The sequence below is a fragment of the Sitodiplosis mosellana genome, unplaced genomic scaffold (genome assembly GCF_009176505.1).
Source record: "Sitodiplosis mosellana isolate CC-2019 unplaced genomic scaffold, AAFC_SMos_1.0 Smas_scaffold_1, whole genome shotgun sequence".
Lineage (NCBI taxonomy): Eukaryota > Metazoa > Arthropoda > Insecta > Diptera > Cecidomyiidae > Sitodiplosis > Sitodiplosis mosellana.
In genome coordinates, this window is record NW_022595244.1 from 2,579,148 (window position 1) to 2,597,663 (window position 18,516).

The following is an 18,516-nucleotide window of genomic DNA, read 5'->3' on the forward strand; positions in this document are numbered from 1 at the left end:
TGTTTCATATTTTATACGTAACTATAATGTTAGTGTTTTTTTGTGTGTGTTATTTTTTTTTTTTTTTTGGTAATTTTGTTCCTTTAATTTATAACTTTTCTAAATCTCTCAAATGGTTTTTCTTTGTTAATAAAGCACTAGAATTTCTTCTTTAAATTGTTCAAACATTTGTCTTGTTGTAACGTAGTTTAGTCTATTTTACATATAAAAATTGGTATTTTAAAAATTTCAATAGAGTTTTTTCTGTTTGTTTTTTTTTTCTCTTCTCTTCAATATAGTATTTTGTTGTTGTTGTCATATGCGCATCGAAAATGTATTTACAAAAAATCAAACAAAACGAAATCATAGTCAGATCTTTCACAATTTAGGTAGCTTAATGAAGAAAAAGAGCAGCAAAGTCTTTATATCATAAAAGCTGATCATGTATATTTTACTATTTATTTATTTTTGTTCATTATCATCTTCACTCATATTTTAACTCTTGTTTTGTTTCGTTGGTTGCTTTGTCGAATCCTAATTGCAATTTTGTGCTTGGTTTTTTTGTCTGCAAAGTGCTGCTTGTGGTTAATAGTAATGTTTGCCCACAAACACTATGAAGGAAAGGATACATCTTACGTTCACCGTTTATACTCAGTAAATGGCTGATTGGCCAGGGTAACTTAACTTGAATGCATTTGACATTGAAAAAAAAACTCATTCTTTCGAAACATCACCCAGGGACGTGATATTCGTGACCTCTCTTCTTCTTCTTCTTCTTCTTCTTCTTCTTCTAAGCACTACATAGAATGTAGGCTACTGATCCGGTTATTTTCTTTCTAAACTTGTTTGTACTGAGCAGTTTTAACTAATATTGCACATCAAAATGAAAACCGAAGTAACAAATGTAATGATGTTTTAAGGGATCTAATGCGGTATGATATGCAAATGAACCAAGTCGTTTAGTTTTTAATTGATTTCGATCAATTTCGATAAGTGTCTTTATCTTCTTTGATCGGGCATGAAATATGTCTGGGATTATTGCTTATCTGATTCGAAAGGTTTCAAGTCTTTGGATGTGTGGCAAAACGAAAAAATCAACAAGGTTTTGGGACAACAAATTGTACACAATTTGTGACGTCAATCGAATATGCGCGGGTTTCGCAATTTTCCTCTTTCGCTCTCGTTCAATTGCAACCAATTCATATATAGTTTTTCACTACGAGTTACACATAAACTTCAATCATTTCCTTCGTTTCCTAGGACAGACTAAATCACAGGCAATAGTCCCTATTTTCCTTTCTTTACGCTTTTTCTATACACTAGAGGTGAGTTAGTGTGTGTGTGTGTGTGTGTGTGTGTGTCAAAGAGCACAATATATTTAATGTTCATTCCGCTGACCTTGCACAACCCGCACGTTTCACGCGTTGCTGTGAATCCGTAAAACGATTCGCAGCATCAGCAAAAATTGCAGACTGTGCAATGTGCATACTGTGTAAGGCAAACGGAAATAACGGGAAAAATGCACATTCCTATATATAATAATTAATTGGTTTTCCATTGTTTATATTTTACAATGGATTGTCTTTTTTTTCAAGTATTTTTCCTTAGTTTCTCTCTTGAGATTAAGTGATTGTTTTGGGGTCAGTTTGAGTTTCAAGCAAAACAGAATATCTCTCCGTTTCGATTAAATTTAGACAACTTTTCTTTACATTTTTTCTGTTTCCAAGCACAGATCGCTAAAAGCGTAATGCTCTGCACTTTCATCTCCATATCTCAAAACGAACGAAAAAAAAGTCCAATGAAAATTACCCAAAGTATTTTGAAAAAATATCCACTAAAATAGTTCGAAAAAACAACAATAGAATAGAGAAAAATTCATTTGAAAAATATTGTTTCACTTTTTCTTCACGATTAAACATTATGCGAGGACCAAAAATATCTTAGAACTTTTTTTAGTTGTGTTTAATTTTACGCTACGTAAGGTTAAATATAATAAAAATTTTCATCTTTTGTTATGAATTGTCAATTGTACTTGTAAAGTCGATAAAATCGCGCAAAAACATGTCGAAACGAAAAGACTTAAAAACATATCGCCCGTATAACATATTTAATAGATTATTTCATTTGGTTTGAAATTTTGCCTTAGCTCTATATGTTATACGCTTAAAGTTTATGTACAAATAGAAAACAAAAATATTTGTTTTTGTCAAATGGCGAAAGCTCCATATAGCCACGATTAACAAATGAAAGCATTTCTAGAACGATTTGCTCAAATGCGCGCATAATAATACAACCTCACTCTCGAAACGAGATGCAATTCAACAACTTTTTTTCTACAGCTCTGGTCTCGCATTTCAATACACGATTTTGGTTTTTTTAACGGTTCTTCTTTTTCATCTATAAATATTCATTGGGAACTAGAACAATAGCAGAAAATATGACGTCACACGCGCGTTAATTGTAGGTACTTGTGAAGCATTTCAATTAAAATTAATTTCTAGCCCATGGTGAATACAGTTTAAATTGCAACAACATAAATTTTCGCTCTTTTCCTTTTGCTCTTTCAACTCTTTTTCATGTGTTCGGTGGAAATAATTTTTGCGCTCTTGGAATAACATTTAAATCGAGTGAGAGAAAAAGAGAGAAGAAGAAAAATAAATGTTGGTTTTTGCATATTGAAACTTCGTTCATGAATCAAACTTGTGTGTGTGTGTGTGTTGGATTTTCGGTCGTTATGAAATGAATTTCATAAGAACTGCCAATCAGAAAGTTGTGCCGTAAATGAATTCGGAAATGTTTGGACAGCGAAAAATGTTTTTCGCATCCCAACGGTGCAAATGGGATTTTTTCCACGATTTTTCTATAGTATGTTGGTCGTTCGGTCGACCCGTTCCTTATGCTGTCCAAACTCCTTTGTTCGAATATTTAAACAAGAAAATAGCAATCATTTTGCATTTAGCTTCGTTTTGAGGTAATTAAGCGTTTTGTTCACTGACAAGAATGAAGGCAATAAACGAATATAATAAGAATACAGTGTATTTTTATGACATTAGCTTCCATTGCATGGCAATTCCCGGTAAAACGGAGTTTCGTCCATTCGATTCGTTCCTCTTGTTTTGGTCAATAAATCAATAGCCGTCGCGGGAGACCGACTTTAATCCTTTTTTAAAGCATTCTTAAAAACTACTAAAACTCGGCGAAAAATGAATGGAAATATCTGTTTGTTATTTTCTTATCAGCATTTAACTCTCTTGAAAAACAAACACATATCGATTTACTGGAATAAAATTGAAACGGTAATTGTCCATTGATAAAATCTGAGTAATTGTCGTCCGTCAATGAATTGACAACCGACGACACATTGTTTCGAAGACGACTTTCTATTCGGAACGTCTATTCTGAACGTATGCAGTCTATCATTCGAAATCTAACAGATATTTTTTGTGTTTTTGCTTGAACTTATCGGGATTCTTGTTGTTGTTGGTGTCATATAGAAATATCATTTTCATTTTGAACATTTCGTAAATTTGCTAGTTTCGTTTCATTTTCTATTTCTTTGTTATGGTGATACTTAAGGCTGCCAACTATTTTCTAAAAAATACTGAAAAATTCAGTACCAAAGCCAGTTTTTTCGCAATATCTCGGAAACGGCTGGATTTAGGCCCCAAATCTCGGCCTTCGGCTACCATCCCCATGAAATTTTCCGCCCGATCGAATGGGACTTCTCATAATTTTCTCCGATTTTCCATTTTCCTTTTATAGCGATAAGTTCAATTTCGGAAAATTTTCCAGGATTTGCAATTTTCCGGGAAATTTTCTTGAATTCGTTTTCAGCATACGATCGTACATTCATAAAATGAAAATGGTTGGAAAATCTTGGAAAACTCGGGAAATATGGAAGATTTTGTAAAAATAAAATGTACTGAAAATGACCCTAATTTTATATATGAGGCCATATTTTGGCTCCAGTGACTTTTCCGGGAAATCTGATCAGATAGAAAACATCCTTGGGACTTCCTCTTTCCATATGTGTAAACAAGAATTTGCTTCCGACACACGAATTTTTTTTACGAATTTTATTAGTCTACTGAAAAAATCAGTAGAGTTGGCAGCCTTAGTGATACTTTGTGTATTGTGATTTATTCCGGCTGTCATCGTGCCAGCTAGCTCATGTGTATGTGAGTTTGTGTATAGCGAATTCGAATTCTCGATTGTACAAATAGTGTTGTAATGAATTGTTGTGTAGTGAAAGGATAATTGCATCTTGCGGTTGAATAGCAGTTCGGTCGTCCATGAAATGGTGTGGTGACTTCTTCAAAGTGTCGTGTTTGTTGAAATGGGGCTTGTATTTGGCGCACATTCCATTCAAACTAAATAAACGTCATCAGTTTGCGCTTTTATAAATTACTTAAAGATGAAATAAAATTAAAAAAAAAAAACAAAGTGCCTAAAATCACATTCGAGCTATTAGACAGCGGCGGTTGGTCCGGGTGGTGTTGAAATACTAGTTGTCATCGTTTTACTTAAATTTCTATTCGGATATGCAACCAGATACGCAGAGGGAGAGAGATGGAAAAGAAAAGAGAGAAAAAAGGATCAAATGAGTCATTTCGTAGTGACTTTTACGTAGTTAGAGAGACAAACATTTTGAAAAACTTGTATGCGCGCGCGCTTGCTCACAACCCGATCCATAAAACCCGACACACACAGTGAATGGGTTTTGTGTAAGCGTGTGTTAATTGGAATGTAAAGTTAATTTATGACACAAGATAAATTCAATGGATGCATAAAAAGCATTGCCTCGAAGGCAAGACGAAGTAATTAAGTTACAAAGTGCCACATCAAGACAGAACGAAAAAAAATAGGACGATAATTTATGACTGTAATGAAAGATGCTCTTGACAATGTTCATATTCCATTATGTTTCGACGTGATTTTTTCCCCGCATGTCAAAAATGATTTTCTATCCGAAAAACAGTCATTAAAATTGTGTGCATGTTTGAGACTGGTTACGAAAGGCACATGAAAAAAAGAGATGTGCTAAGTCTGTTTTTCGCCTTTGCATGGTGCGCAAAGAAGTCTCGTATACAATTTGCGCTAAATGACTACTTAATAAACAAAATCATAAAGCACTAGGTGGCCGACTTTTTGCGTATCATGAATTTTATTCAAATGGGTATGGCGGCTTTGCATTGTGATAAGACGACGAATGAGGTTTGCGAATGGGAGTTGGAGCAAAAGAAAAAAAAACTGTACTTGGAAAGGAACATACATATAATCGAGCTTTGCTAATGACAGAATCATGTTTGACGACAAGAAGCGGGAAAGTTGCGAACATTTTCCTTGGCAGTTGATCTAGTAGTGATGCTCGGCTCAAATTGAAACATGTAATTTGCCAACACATCGAAATTCTGGGCTGGATGTAGCGTTGCCAATAAAATGGCAAAAAACAAGAAACGCAAAAAGTGATTGAGTATGAGAAAGAGAGCGGCAAAACCCCGAAGCCGAAGAGAAAAAAGTTGTGTCTTGAAAGGAAAAATAATTCCCTGGAGAAATCAGAGCGACGAATCAAGTTTTGTGAATTTTGATGCTGAAATGAAAACATTTATTATTGAACCAAGTTTTATTTTATCTCCAGTCAAATCTTCAATTTAACAATCCGGCACTCGTTCTCCGGCCATAAGTACATTCCATTAATAAGACACATTTTCTTGATTCAACCAAAAAAGAACTGTTTCGCCTGTGCAATGCAATGTGAAATTGCGAAAATTCCTTTGTGAATTAATAAGTACACATAATTTGCTTGTTTCGCTTGCATATTGGCCGCCCGGAACAAAGGGCGAACGATGAATACGAGATGGTATGGAAATTCGAGCAAATACGATTATCATCATAAAAAATCTGAATAAATGTTTGATGCGATGTTTTTGGCGGAAAAAAAATTGAACACTTACCCTTGTATTGAACCTGAATTCGAAATGAAACCTCCGTCTAAGCTTTCGCGACTCATTTCATCGGCCATTTTCACTTTGAGCTGATGGCCAAACGAAGCCACATCATTCGATGTCGGTGTCACTGGTACCGAAGCAACTGATATCGTAGCCGTTCCGTTTGGTACGATAACATCAACCTGGTCGGTGTCCGCCGCCACCTCATCTTCGCCCGCAATTTTTTCCGCATTTTGACCAAGAGGCGCCGCCTCTTCATCTTCATTATAAATTTTGAAATAAGCAAATGTCAAATAGATGACCGACACGATAAAACAGGGTATCGGTATAAACATGGCATAAATTAAATTGAGCATATTTCGTCTCAAATCTAAATCACTAATTACAAGACCCGGATCGACACGTGAATAATAACACGAGAAATTCGTTCCGATCTTTATAAATTTTTTCGTCCATATACTACAGTTGAGAATCGGTGGATAGCCACATCCTAATTTTTTGGAAATGAATCAAGAACAAAAACCGAATTGGTAAGCAAGGTTTGAAGCGTAGAAAAAAAATGTTTTTTCTGCGTTTTTTCGATTGTTTTTTGTTAAAGAGAATCAAATGGTTTACCTTTAACATTTGGGAATAATCGGGCGCCGGTGAAATACCATTCCGACGTATTATCCGTTTGGCCAGGCAAATCTTGCACTTCGGGATACTCCATAAATTCTAAACCATCGGCACTCTTGTACGATTCACGATGCAAATGATCATAGCTATCGACATATTCATATTCACGAATTGCCCGTTCAATGCGATCATCAGCATGCTGCTGCCGCTGCTTCGATTGTGTACTATCACTGGCGAATTGCGTTAATGCTGCCGCAACCGATGCTGGTTGACCCGTGTCCAATTCCACGACGGCAACTTCATCGTCTTCGCTCATTGTATCATTGTCGAATACAATGGAATCGAATACTTTGTAATTGACACGGATTTGCGTGCATTCGTACACCTCTTTGGTGCAACCTTCACGGCACGATGTCCACGAGCAATTCGATGCACCTTTAAAATGCTCCACCTCGGCCGTAACGCATTCGGCAGGATTTTCATCAAACTCCATGAATATGGTAGTGAAGGCTGGTTCAATCACAAATGGTACGCTACACGATGCACGAATTTCATAGAAAAATGGAAAAAGAATGGAAAGAGAGAAACAAACGTTACTCCACAAATATTCACCGAATTGTTTGAATATTGATATCGCAAATATTGAAATGCTATCGATATTCAATACACTTGTTCATGCATCCACTTATTCTATCACGTATTTTTTTTTCTTTGTTTCTAAAAATAAAAACGAAACACAAACACTTACAGGAAGAGAAATGCGAACAAACTAAATGTGCCTAGAAGAACGAAGAATGCTGTTATATAGAATAACAGTTTCTCTTTGAATGTCTGTTGTTGTAAGACCGGCTCGTCAGCCATTTTTGGAAAAGAAAAGATTTCAGTGGTCTCGTTCTTTTCGTTATATTACGTGTCACGTGTGTGTGTGTGTAATACGTTTACTGCACTTATTTATCCCTATATGATATATCGTGATGGTGTTGTTGTCTTCGTCGTCGTTCACATTTTGGAGAGCTGTTTGCCGAGACAGAAAGTTGCGTGTATGTGTGTATGGGTGAATATATGTTTTCTTAACTGCTTACACTTTCCGTGCACGTTTTTCGAAGAAATTTTAGCAATTTTCCATTATCGTAAAATAATTGCGTTTACATCATAAAGAGGGTACTTTTTATGGTGTCACCTTCATCACTTTGCGATATATCCATTTGGAGTTGATGGCTGAAAAAATAAAGAATAAATTGAAAACAAAACCAGAACAGGCACAAGAAAGAAAAAATATTGAAGAGCATTTGCTCATCCGATGCGAAGTGAATTATTGAAAGTGCCTTTCGAAGGCTTATTTACAGTGAGCTAGATCATCGGTGGCATTTGCCACACCTTCTTCGTCATTTTGCCCGTAAAATTTTAATGATTAAGAACTTCGAAAGCTCCACGCGATTCGCATATATCAAATTGTGTAACGCTCGGCTCAGCTCTTGTTTCCTCTCTTTCGATTTGTGTTTTTTTTTGCTCTCGCAACTTTTTCGAATAAAATATTCGTATGAGGCAATAAACTTTTTTTTCCAATTTTAGTATAGTGGTGTATTTTTATGTATCGTTCATGCGGTGTGCATAAACCCAAAATGTGCACACGGACATAGGAAAAAAAGGAGGAAAAACAGCCGTCAATTTCGAGCGTGGTGATGTGTGCACGGTTCGCTCGGCACATTGTTGACTACATGCTCAATATCGCAACCAGCATAAGCACACGAAAACATACAGTAGCAAACAGACAATATCACCATATGCAACAGTGCATATGGCAGTAGCGCGTCAGCACAGAAATCGATTTCTGATTAAATATTAACAATCTTTCATGTTTTTGTCGCTTCGTTCTCCTTGTAGCTCGATTCCATTGTGAGATTTCATCGGCTCGTTCTGTGAACGTTATTACACATAGTGTTTTGCCAACCGCTCGCCTGCTCCAGCCAACTACCCGCGCTCAAGCTCTGTACATTGAGAGACATTCCGAAAGCGATACAATAATCAGTATACGTTGATCTATACATATTTCCGTGTTTTCGGTTGATTGAATGAAAGCTACTCTTTCAATAGGACCGAAAATTTTGTGTATGTCGATTCGACAGTCGATTTTGGAAGGGGAATTCATTATTTTTTCAAAACGGAATTTTGAAATTGTTGGTTTTATGTTTGTTCTTTTCCTCATATGTTCCCATTTTGGAAGATTTTTTTCTGCCTCTATGGATTGCTAGCAGCACAAAATATACTTGGCAAATGACGGAAAAAAATCATGAACAAAAAAACGCCCAGGGATCTTTTTATTTTTTGATTTGTGGTTTGTGATTCGGTTGGAAATACAATTTTTTTGTGCGGAATCATGGCATGGCCACATTGAATGGGCCCATTCTGTCATGAAAGATGAAAAATGTCAAATTAAAACGATGAGCATGAGATTGCAATCAGCAGAGAGTCCGTTAAAAACGAAATATGATTGCGTAAGTGTATAAACAACACTAAACCGATAAATCAATCATCTGTCAGAAAGCGCCTCGAAGCTTACCACTTCGTCATATCAAATTTAAATCGAATCAAACCGAAATCAGTCAACGTTTGCTTTTCTCCCTCTGTCTCTCTAACTCGTCTGCCATCTCTGTCGTTGCTATTGCTGGTAGCGATGCAGCTGCTAACTTTCATTTTCGCTTCGGCTGCTTTTCATAATGGCATTCTCTCTCTCTTCTTCTCTAGCTCGCTCGCTCTTTCCCTCCCTTCATGGGTTGTTATAGTTCAGCAAATTTTTCTTCTTCGATTGGTAATATGTTTATGGAATTCCAAGATGAAAATTGAATTGTGATTGAACAAAACATACACAAAGAAGGTTGATACCTTGAAATGAACACGTGAAAATGATTCGGAACAAGTTTTTGTGAATGAAATCAATGTGATACAAGGGAGATTGACGCGATATAAAAGAAAGCAGCATGAGGAAAATCGCATAAAGAAATCGAAGGAGCAGAAACAGGAATTCAGGACCACAGCGAAACACACAAACATACTCACACACATACGCACAGCATTTGGTATGATTGGAGCAAATGAATTCGATGTTTGCCTGCCTAGGGGACGGACACGATTAAAAAAATAGTGATATTTCGTTTAAAAATAGCAAAATTAGCAGAAATTAGAGAGACTGAAACTCTTTTGTTCCATACATTGAGCATTGCCAATACATTTCCTTATGGAGGTTGTTTTGTTTATTTACCGTTATTTGTCAACAAGTCTGCCTATATCAACGCATTGCACTGTACATAGTATATGTCCATAAGAAATACACAGAGACAATGCAAAAAGATAGGCAGATTTGTTTACAAACAACAATAAATAAACAAAACAAAAATCTCCATAAGGAACGCATTGGTAATACTAAATGTGTAGAAGAAAAAACTAAAAAATTAGCAAAAACTTATGGAATTAGAAGAAACAATGGAAAAATCGTTCAAAATAGTTGAATTAGGACAAATTGATACCATGTCTTGCCCCCAGTCGCCTGCGGAGCCAGTGACGGCAAACGGAAAATGAAATTTGACGCGTAGACATTACGGCGACATGATGAATTACACACACGAGAGACGATTGTGCATAGAACCCTCATCACGGAACGTATTTGCTGTGGCTCAAACCGAAACACAACCAAAGCTCTTCGAAACGAAATCGAACGTTCTCACAAGCACACCAAACACGCCGCGTTCACACTCATCGAGCACACAACACAATAGGCGTTTGCCTAAAATGGACTTATTTCGCTTTCGCTCTCTCTCTCTTATTCTTTCTATTTTTTCATCATGCCCTTTTCATGTTCACATAGCTTTTTGCCATTCCCATTCACATTTAGCGTACTACGGTTGTTCCATTCCCCGCGCCGATTGCGCGGCTTTCGGTGGGCTTTTGTTTCGAATCGTAAGCGATTTTGGGGTGAATTCTCTTTGCATTAACAATTATAGGAAAATGTGTATCGACAACCGCAACAAGACAAAATGTATTACAAGCTGATCGAAGAGTAAACCGAGGAAAGATAACAAAGAAGTCGAATTAGGCAATTAATTATTTAGGAAGTGATTTGGTGAAAATGTCGATTGTAATAACAACGAGCTGTGCGAATAATCATATTGGTTGGGTTAGCTGATGCGTGCCTGCATTTACGGTTTGTGTGTGTGTGTCTCGGTGTGCTCACATACCATTTTATTACAAATGTTGATGCGGCATTTTGTTGTAGCTCAGTGCTAACATTCAACACAACATCAAGCGCTTTTGTCAATTTGATTTAGGGTCGCTTTCTATTGCAGCTCGTTAAATAATGTGAAATCGCTTATGTAATAGCAGACGAAACGCCGTTTTTTCCCTTCTCTCTGATTTCCTCCCACTTGCGGTGGTGCGCGTACAATGGCTTGCCAATGATTTGAAATGGTTTTTCCATCAGAATGAAGTCTTTAAACTCAACCATTAACAATTCATAGACTCAGTGAACGAGAGAATATTTAATTGACTTTTGCTGGTATTTTCCATTAAAAACCCATTTGGTTTCATTTTAAATCAACCATTCTACCGTTGCCGTTCATGGAGTGAATGTTGGAAACGCTTTCATCTTTTTGTACTGCTGCTGTTGCTGCTTCTGCCATTCCAATGAACTCACAATACACTCACAATGAACACTCGAATCGTCTTTTTCTTGCTCAAGAACCGTTTCACACTCAATGTCATACCGTCTTAACAGTAAATTGCTTAACGCTGAAAATATGATTCGTGTCACAAAAGTTTACTTAAATAATAGATGACATTCGCCCTCCCTAAAAATAAATCATGACAAAAAGACACACTTAAAATCGATCTAATTCTTGGTGACAGTTAATATTCTTTCCATTTGCGCAATTTTCACGACGACATGTCAACTTTTAATAAGTGTATAGCATTACATATACATATTCAGTACATGAAAATGCGGAATTTTTTTGAACACCAACAACAATAAAGAAAACGCATCATATAGCCATCACATTCGGAACAGTATTCGAAATAAATGCAAGTAAGTGGCGTTACCTTGAGTGCAGCACGTACGTTCAAAGTGGTGTACCATTGTTCCACTCACTCTGTGATGTACCATTGTTCAAAGGCACAGGCCACAAAATTGAAAACAATTAGGTATCTATTTTTACATTGGCTGCTTATATTCGTGTCAACACCACACTCAAAAGCAGCTCCATCAACATCGCTCATACCACACTACTTTTATTGCTTTGTTTTTTGGGGACGCCGTTACATTGACATATCATAAGGCTTATCGAAATTGTTATCAAATTTCCAAATTATTAATGGCAATTGATAATAAAATGAAACGATATCGGAATAAATCCCGAAATTGTAATGTATCGATGTCGTCAAATGAAATGATTGTTTCGAAAGAGCTGGCGCTAGTGAGCGATCGAGGATGAAATGTGGTTGAAAACCACAAAGTCAATACTTAATTCACATTTTTTTTTTGTTCTTTTTTTGTTGGTTTCCCATTCAGTCTTGGGTGCTGTCAATGGTTTTATTTGTTCTTGCCTCAACTTGCCACCCCATTCAGAGCTTGACATTCGAAATGAAACAAAGCGAATAGAATCGAGTCGCCTTTTTTGATGACTTCTGTAATATTAACAAATCCATTTTTATTCGATGTCATCGTCGTCGTCGCCGCCGTCGTCGTTGTTGAAAACTTACATGTATAGAGCAAATTTGTTCTCATCATTGATTTTGATATTATATTTTTAGACACACGAGAATATATGATGAGGAAAAAAACGGAGCATTCGTTTTTTTTGGGAACAATCATTATCATTGTAATTGCTTCTTAGAAAATGAATACCGCTAATTACACTGGAATTGCTTATGAGACAAAAAAACAAGCCAATGTCGTGTTATTGTCGCCGTCGTCGAGTTGCCAGCATACTCGAAAGCGATAAAACAATTTGTGTCGTTGAAGCTTAGAAAAAAATTCGTTTTTATGTTCTTGTCATAATTTTCGGCAATGGTTATTATTTCGTTTGTGGGATGGGAATGGGTTGGATAGGTGATTGACGGTTTGTGGCGGGTATTTATCGATTAATCTCTTGTATAAAATTAATGCTATTTATTGAAGCTTTCATTACCATGTTTGTACATATGTTAGAGATCATTCGAGTTGATACCGTTGGAAAATAACGAAATCGACAGTGTTCCGAATGAAACAGCTACCACCGTTGCCGTTGTTGCAGTTGTCGTCACCGCCTGTTCTGCTGCTCCTGGATACAATATTCGCTCTGTTACTCAATACACTCTCTGCACTATTCTCAGCTCACTTATTCGATTGTTTATCCAATTATATATGCACAATTTAATCACTATGACATAGTTTCTCTCTCTCTCTCTCTCTCCCTTTCTTGCTCTCAACGTTGATTCGTTCGTTCGTTTTTGCGCGCACACACACGGGAAAAAGAGGAAATATACCGCTTACGGCATACACATGTATTTTCTGTATGCGGATAAAACGTAACCTTTTTAAAAATTCTATCGCCTTTTTTCAAAAGTGCACGCCATCAGATGCACAATCTGCCGTTGCTGCTGTCGTCGTCGTCGTCGTCGTCGTTGGTTGAGTGACTTGACTTTGTTGTTGTTCTGTTATAGTTTTTGTTGATGGTGGTGGGTTTTTTTGCGGCTTTATCGTCTTTGCTGTGTGTTCAGTTCGTTGGTATCATATACATAAACATACACGGGGAAAAAATGGGTCAAAATCACCAATCAAATTGAGTGGAAGAGCAATACGCTCAACAAATTACATCGATTTGAAGTCTTGTTCCAGCATTTCAATCTTGGCCGTAAATTGAGATATAAAATTCACTTGACCCAAAAAAAGAACAACAACAACGACAAGACGAGAGAAAAAAAAACACAAAATCGTCGGAATTACGCTCACACGACGTAAACTTATGCATATAGTCTTGTTATATTATGCGATTGATAGATGGTTAAACGCGCGCGACCAAACGTCGATTTGCCAACAGGGAAATATACAAAGAGTCGGTGTGCCGTTTGCTTGTGCTGTGCTTTTTATTCTCTGTTCTTCTGTTGGTTAGTTCACAACGAACGAATCTTGAACCTCATGAAAATTCGTTCGTTGTTTGAATGAATATTTCGGTTCTTTTTCCCTTCGTTGGCCATTATTATCCGATGTGCCTTTATTTTATTTTTTCTGCGTTTCTCTCCCTCTCCCTATGCGATGTGTGTGTGTGTGTGTGTGTGTGTGTGTGTGTGTGAGTGTGGGTTATATTTTTTCGTTAGTTTCCCACATCAAGTTCTGGATGATTGCCCATGACAATTTAACTCCAGCACTAGTGGCGTCGCACAGAGATTTATATATTGTAACTTGACGATGGTTTTTAGCACACGATACACACAACAAAATACGTACGTACGCACAATCGCACATATATCCACATGAAGAAAGAAAATCTGTTGATGGTTTTTTTCCCTTTGCAGAGACCTCCTCCTTTGCTTAAAGCACTCGACGGAAAACGTCCATTTATTTCAGCTTCAAATGGGAAAATGTTTATGAATGTGCGCGTCTCACATAATTTATCATTTGGTTATACAATTTTAATGCTACCGAAATAATTTGGTCGGTTCGTTTAGGGTTTTTATTTTCGCTCTCTCTCCCTCTCTATCTCGCTCAACTTCTTCTTTTTCTCTTGATTGCCTTACTTTATTTGTTTTGTATGTTTATTATGCTGCGTCAGTGAACGAAGTAGCTTGATTTTATCCGACGTTTCGATTTCGCCGCCGTCGTCGTCGTGCGAGCCCACGTTTTGTATCTTTTTGTTAAGTGACTTTTGTGTTGTTGTTCGATGTGTTCTGGTTGGTTGCTGATGCCTGCCAGGCTATCGCTATAGTTCAACGGGCTACGAACAACGGGCTGGTTGCATGATTGTAAGCGAAGGGATGAATGATGAAAACCTGCTACCTTGCATCGGCTTACAGACTATTGCTGATGACTAGAGTACACAGCAACAACACACTCACACACGTAAAACACAACGCGTCGCTGACTGAAAAAAACTTGAAGCACACTTGAATTTGTGTTGCGTACACTACATTTTTTTTTGTTCGGTTCTGCAATTTTTACGTGATTTTCTATTTTCTATACACAAAAACACTTTGCACGCACTTCGGTTTATGTTTGAATGATCTTTGTCTCTAGTACGTCTCATGTTTCAATAGCAAAAACATGTGAGAGCGCAATTTTCTGTTTTTCTAGCCATTTTTCATGCTGGTCCATATTCCGCCGTTTCTTATAAGCAATAATAATCAAAAGAACTTTTTTTGCCTTTTGTTTTCGACTACTTTTTTCAGCGATCTTCACCTTCTGTCACACTGCAGGCAGACACGCTTTTTCTTCGTTTTCACTTTTCCTCGACTCGATGGTGGTGCGAAGCAGCTAATCTTCGGATGGTGCACGTTTTTACTGCGATAAACAAATCCAAAAGGTTTATGTTTTTATGTGCTCATTTTGTGGATAGCCGATTGTCGCCCGAGTCGTTGGAACATCAACGCATTCACAAATGCTAATTTATTTATTAATATGGATTACGATGGGCATGCAAGGCGAACGAACTAGAATAAAAACTACGTGAACTGATTTTCAAATGTAAATGAATCCGCTGCTGCTACTTTTTTTTCGTTCGTCCAAAATTTTCGCTCACTTTTGATACGTATCTATTTAGAGGTGTATGTTGAGAGTATTTTACTTTATGCCAACACGAAAATATTATCCTTTTTAAGCAATAAGCACAGCACCAGAAAAAGTGTCTTTTTTTAAACTTTTGTTTCACTTTCTGAAGCTCTTACACATATAAAGCAGGGTTGATAATATGAAGCGAAATAATAGTCACAAACAATATACACACACACACCTATAGCACCAGCACGGGGCCACCGCACAAATGTATAATACTCAGTGTTTCTCAACGATGAAACGTAAAAAACGAACGAAATGAACGAAACAAATCGTTGCGAAATATTATCCGTACCGTTAAATTGTAATTTATTAGAGACAAGGCAAACCAGCAGCAACACCAACTACACCAGCCAACACGATGAAAGAGGACAAAATAATGTACATGTCATATATTTTAGCGAGAGAACAAATACAGAAATCGTATGCAAGAAAAATAATTGGGAAATGGGAGCAGCAGCCTTTTCGTAATCATGCCTTCCTTTTTATTTAGTTGTTGTGTTTGTTTTTTGGTTCTGTTTCTTTACGTTCGTCGTCGTCGTTTTATTCCTTATTCATTTGTGCCACCGAAAATTATTATCAAACAAAATTCACTGTGACTTTTTTCCATGCACCACTTTTTCCATCTGATTCTCTCTCTTCACATTTGATTTGTATTTCTTTTTCTTTGCTCTTGTTCTTCTTGATGATTACAAAGTTTCTAAAAATTGATTTTTGTCTTTATTCCATTTTTTTTCATTCTGGGCTTGTTTCTTTCCTTCCTTCCTTTTTTGTTTGGTTTCAGTTCAATTGGAATGCACAGAATCAGCAGTGTGTGCTTGTCTCGATATGAAATAGAATTGTATGTGCGTTCTTATTGAAAATGAAGTATTTTTCAATCGACCAGACTGAAGGGCTACTGAGTAAGACTGAGCGTGTGTGCCTCGCTTTCGTCAAACTTTTGCCCGATTCTCTCTCACAAACGCCACAAATACACAGTTAAACCAAACCAAGGCAAACAATTCGATGACTAACATAAGAAAATAACAACACACTAGAGCCAAACTGTCTATGTGAAGAACGTTTCAAATACGATAAAAAAAACACCGTTCTTTGGCAACTTTCCAGTCTCGATATATCGCGTAGCGAACGGGGAACCCACTGTTGGTTGTGTGCGTGTAAAATTGTGTGTATGTGTGTGTGTCGTTCACGACACAAATACGCATTGGATGGTTGAACGTGACGAGATGGATAGAGCAAAGTCTTATACCATTGAGGAAAAGTTCGGTGTGATTTTATACATGCGGCAATGAGATGAAAAACGATAGCAGAGTTCACTCGTTTACACAACAATCCCGATTTTCTTTTCGCAGTGTGTGGACTGGAATGGAAAAAGAGGGGAAATTTTCCGCAGATTTTGGAAATAAAAGCTCGTCGGAACCAGTTCAATGATGAAATTGGAGTTTTTTTTATTGCTTTACCCACGATTTTAAACGAGCAATTTTAGCATTGATTCTCCAAAGCCATTTCTAAATTGAACGCAATTCCATCGAATTGAACCGAAACTAACGGAAATCCTGGAATGTCAATGGATGTTTTTCTTCTGCGGCGCATGTTTATATAAAAAAGCTGTAGAATGGCAATTGCCGTTTGTATGTAATCGCTTAATAATAAGCTCCATAAAATGTGTGACCTCTCGCGTTAATACGGTATAAAGTGGGCATAAAAATAGTGCGCACACTCGTTAGCAAATGGATGACATTTGCCCGTAGTGCTTTAATGTTAACGTTTTTGCCTGCTACGAGTGTGTGTATTTGTGTTTTTCCTTGCTTCATCATGGGCTTGAAATGTTACTGTATGTATAATCAATGTGACATTTGGTTTGTTTTAATAAACCCCTTTTTCAGTTCAACGAGCCAATGGGCACACATACACATACACACATACACGAATAAACACAAGCGCACGCAAACACTCGACTCAAAATGTATTGAGAGTAAATAAAGCTCACGAAACCATCTCGTTATCTGTCAAATTTCCCTGGTGTTTCTCTTTTTTCGTATTTTTTTCCTTTTTTTCCCTTAGTGTATCGTACCATCTCCGACTTCATATCTACTCGCAATCTGATGAGTATTTACCATCTCGTTTCCACCAATACGAACAACACACACGAAGTGTGTTCACTTGTTTCTCTTCTTCGCTCTTTTTTAGCGCTTGTTTTACACTTTCTAATGCTTCGAATTCAATCGCGCTGTCACTGCGGACGAGTTGACGCTCGGAATATTCATCGAAAATTTGTGTGCAAAAAAGTGAAAGTTGGTGCGTTGCGTAGATCAAGGAGTGGAATTAACTAGAGAAAATTACAGCAGCGAAAAGAACGAACACCCGATCCCAATTTGATTATAAAGTATGACACAAATACCCATGACCAATCAAAAGTTGAAGTGAAATCGGCAAATTAAAATAATATTTACGAAAACAAAAGTTCGACGCGAAAGCTGATCACGAAATGCAGAAAACCGTGTGCGAGTATGACAGAACAAAGGAACAATTAAGTGTGGCATAGCGGACGGGACGAGAGAGAAAAAAAAAACGAATAAAGCAGCCAAACGACCGATATTTTTTTTCAGTTTTGACTGCATTTCACGAAGGTAACGCAACGGTATATTATTTTTCAAACATTTGAAACACGAAACAACTCATTATTTTGTGCTGAAGAAGAAGAAGGGAAAAAATAACAAAAACAATACGTATAGCAAACGAAGGGCTGAAAAAGCGACATAAATCCAAAACGGCTCCAAAGAACAACGGCTCGTGCAAAATAACACACGAGCCAAACCCGTAAGCAAAAACCATAGGCATTCCATGGAACAATTATAATTATTCGGTATTACTTTCCGTGATTTCGAAACGAACTTTTTTTTTCTACGGTGTGTTTGCTGGTGTTTTCTTCTTGCTTCGTGTTTTTCTCCTTCTATATTTTGTTGTTTGCCAGTGATTCACACAAAGTTTGCTCTGATTCTGGTGCAATCGAGCAAAGGACTGTATCCACTGGGTAAAGAATTGTGTCGCATGAAAATCAACACACAATTTTGTGGCGACGCTTCGCTATCACGTGATTGACAAAGTATAGTTATTCAGAAGCAATTGCTGGTTTTTTTTCGTTTCTCAAAAAATGGAACAACCAAAAGACACGAG

The 18,516-nt window shown here is 37.1% G+C and overlaps 1 protein-coding gene across 2 annotated transcripts; it reads right to left on the reverse strand.

The window, feature by feature from the left end:
- Positions 1–428: 428 nt before the first annotated feature.
- LOC129564692 (protein tipE) lies at positions 429–16,323 on the reverse strand. Of its 2 annotated transcripts, XM_055438858.1 has the most exons (6): positions 12,722–16,323; positions 7,625–7,760; positions 7,291–7,556; positions 6,543–7,075; positions 5,934–6,417; positions 4,103–4,510 (listed from the first exon to the last, which is right to left on the reverse strand). In XM_055438858.1, the coding sequence occupies exons 3-6, from the start codon at positions 7,401–7,403 to the stop codon at positions 4,447–4,449; spliced, it is 1,194 nt and encodes a 397-aa protein (XP_055294833.1). In that variant the 5' UTR covers positions 7,404–7,556; positions 7,625–7,760; positions 12,722–16,323; the 3' UTR covers positions 4,103–4,446. The 2 variants fall into 2 exon arrangements, with proteins under 2 accessions (XP_055294832.1, XP_055294833.1); XM_055438857.1 differs by having other exon boundaries at positions 429–4,510; positions 7,291–7,760.
- Positions 16,324–18,516: the final 2,193 nt, after the last annotated feature.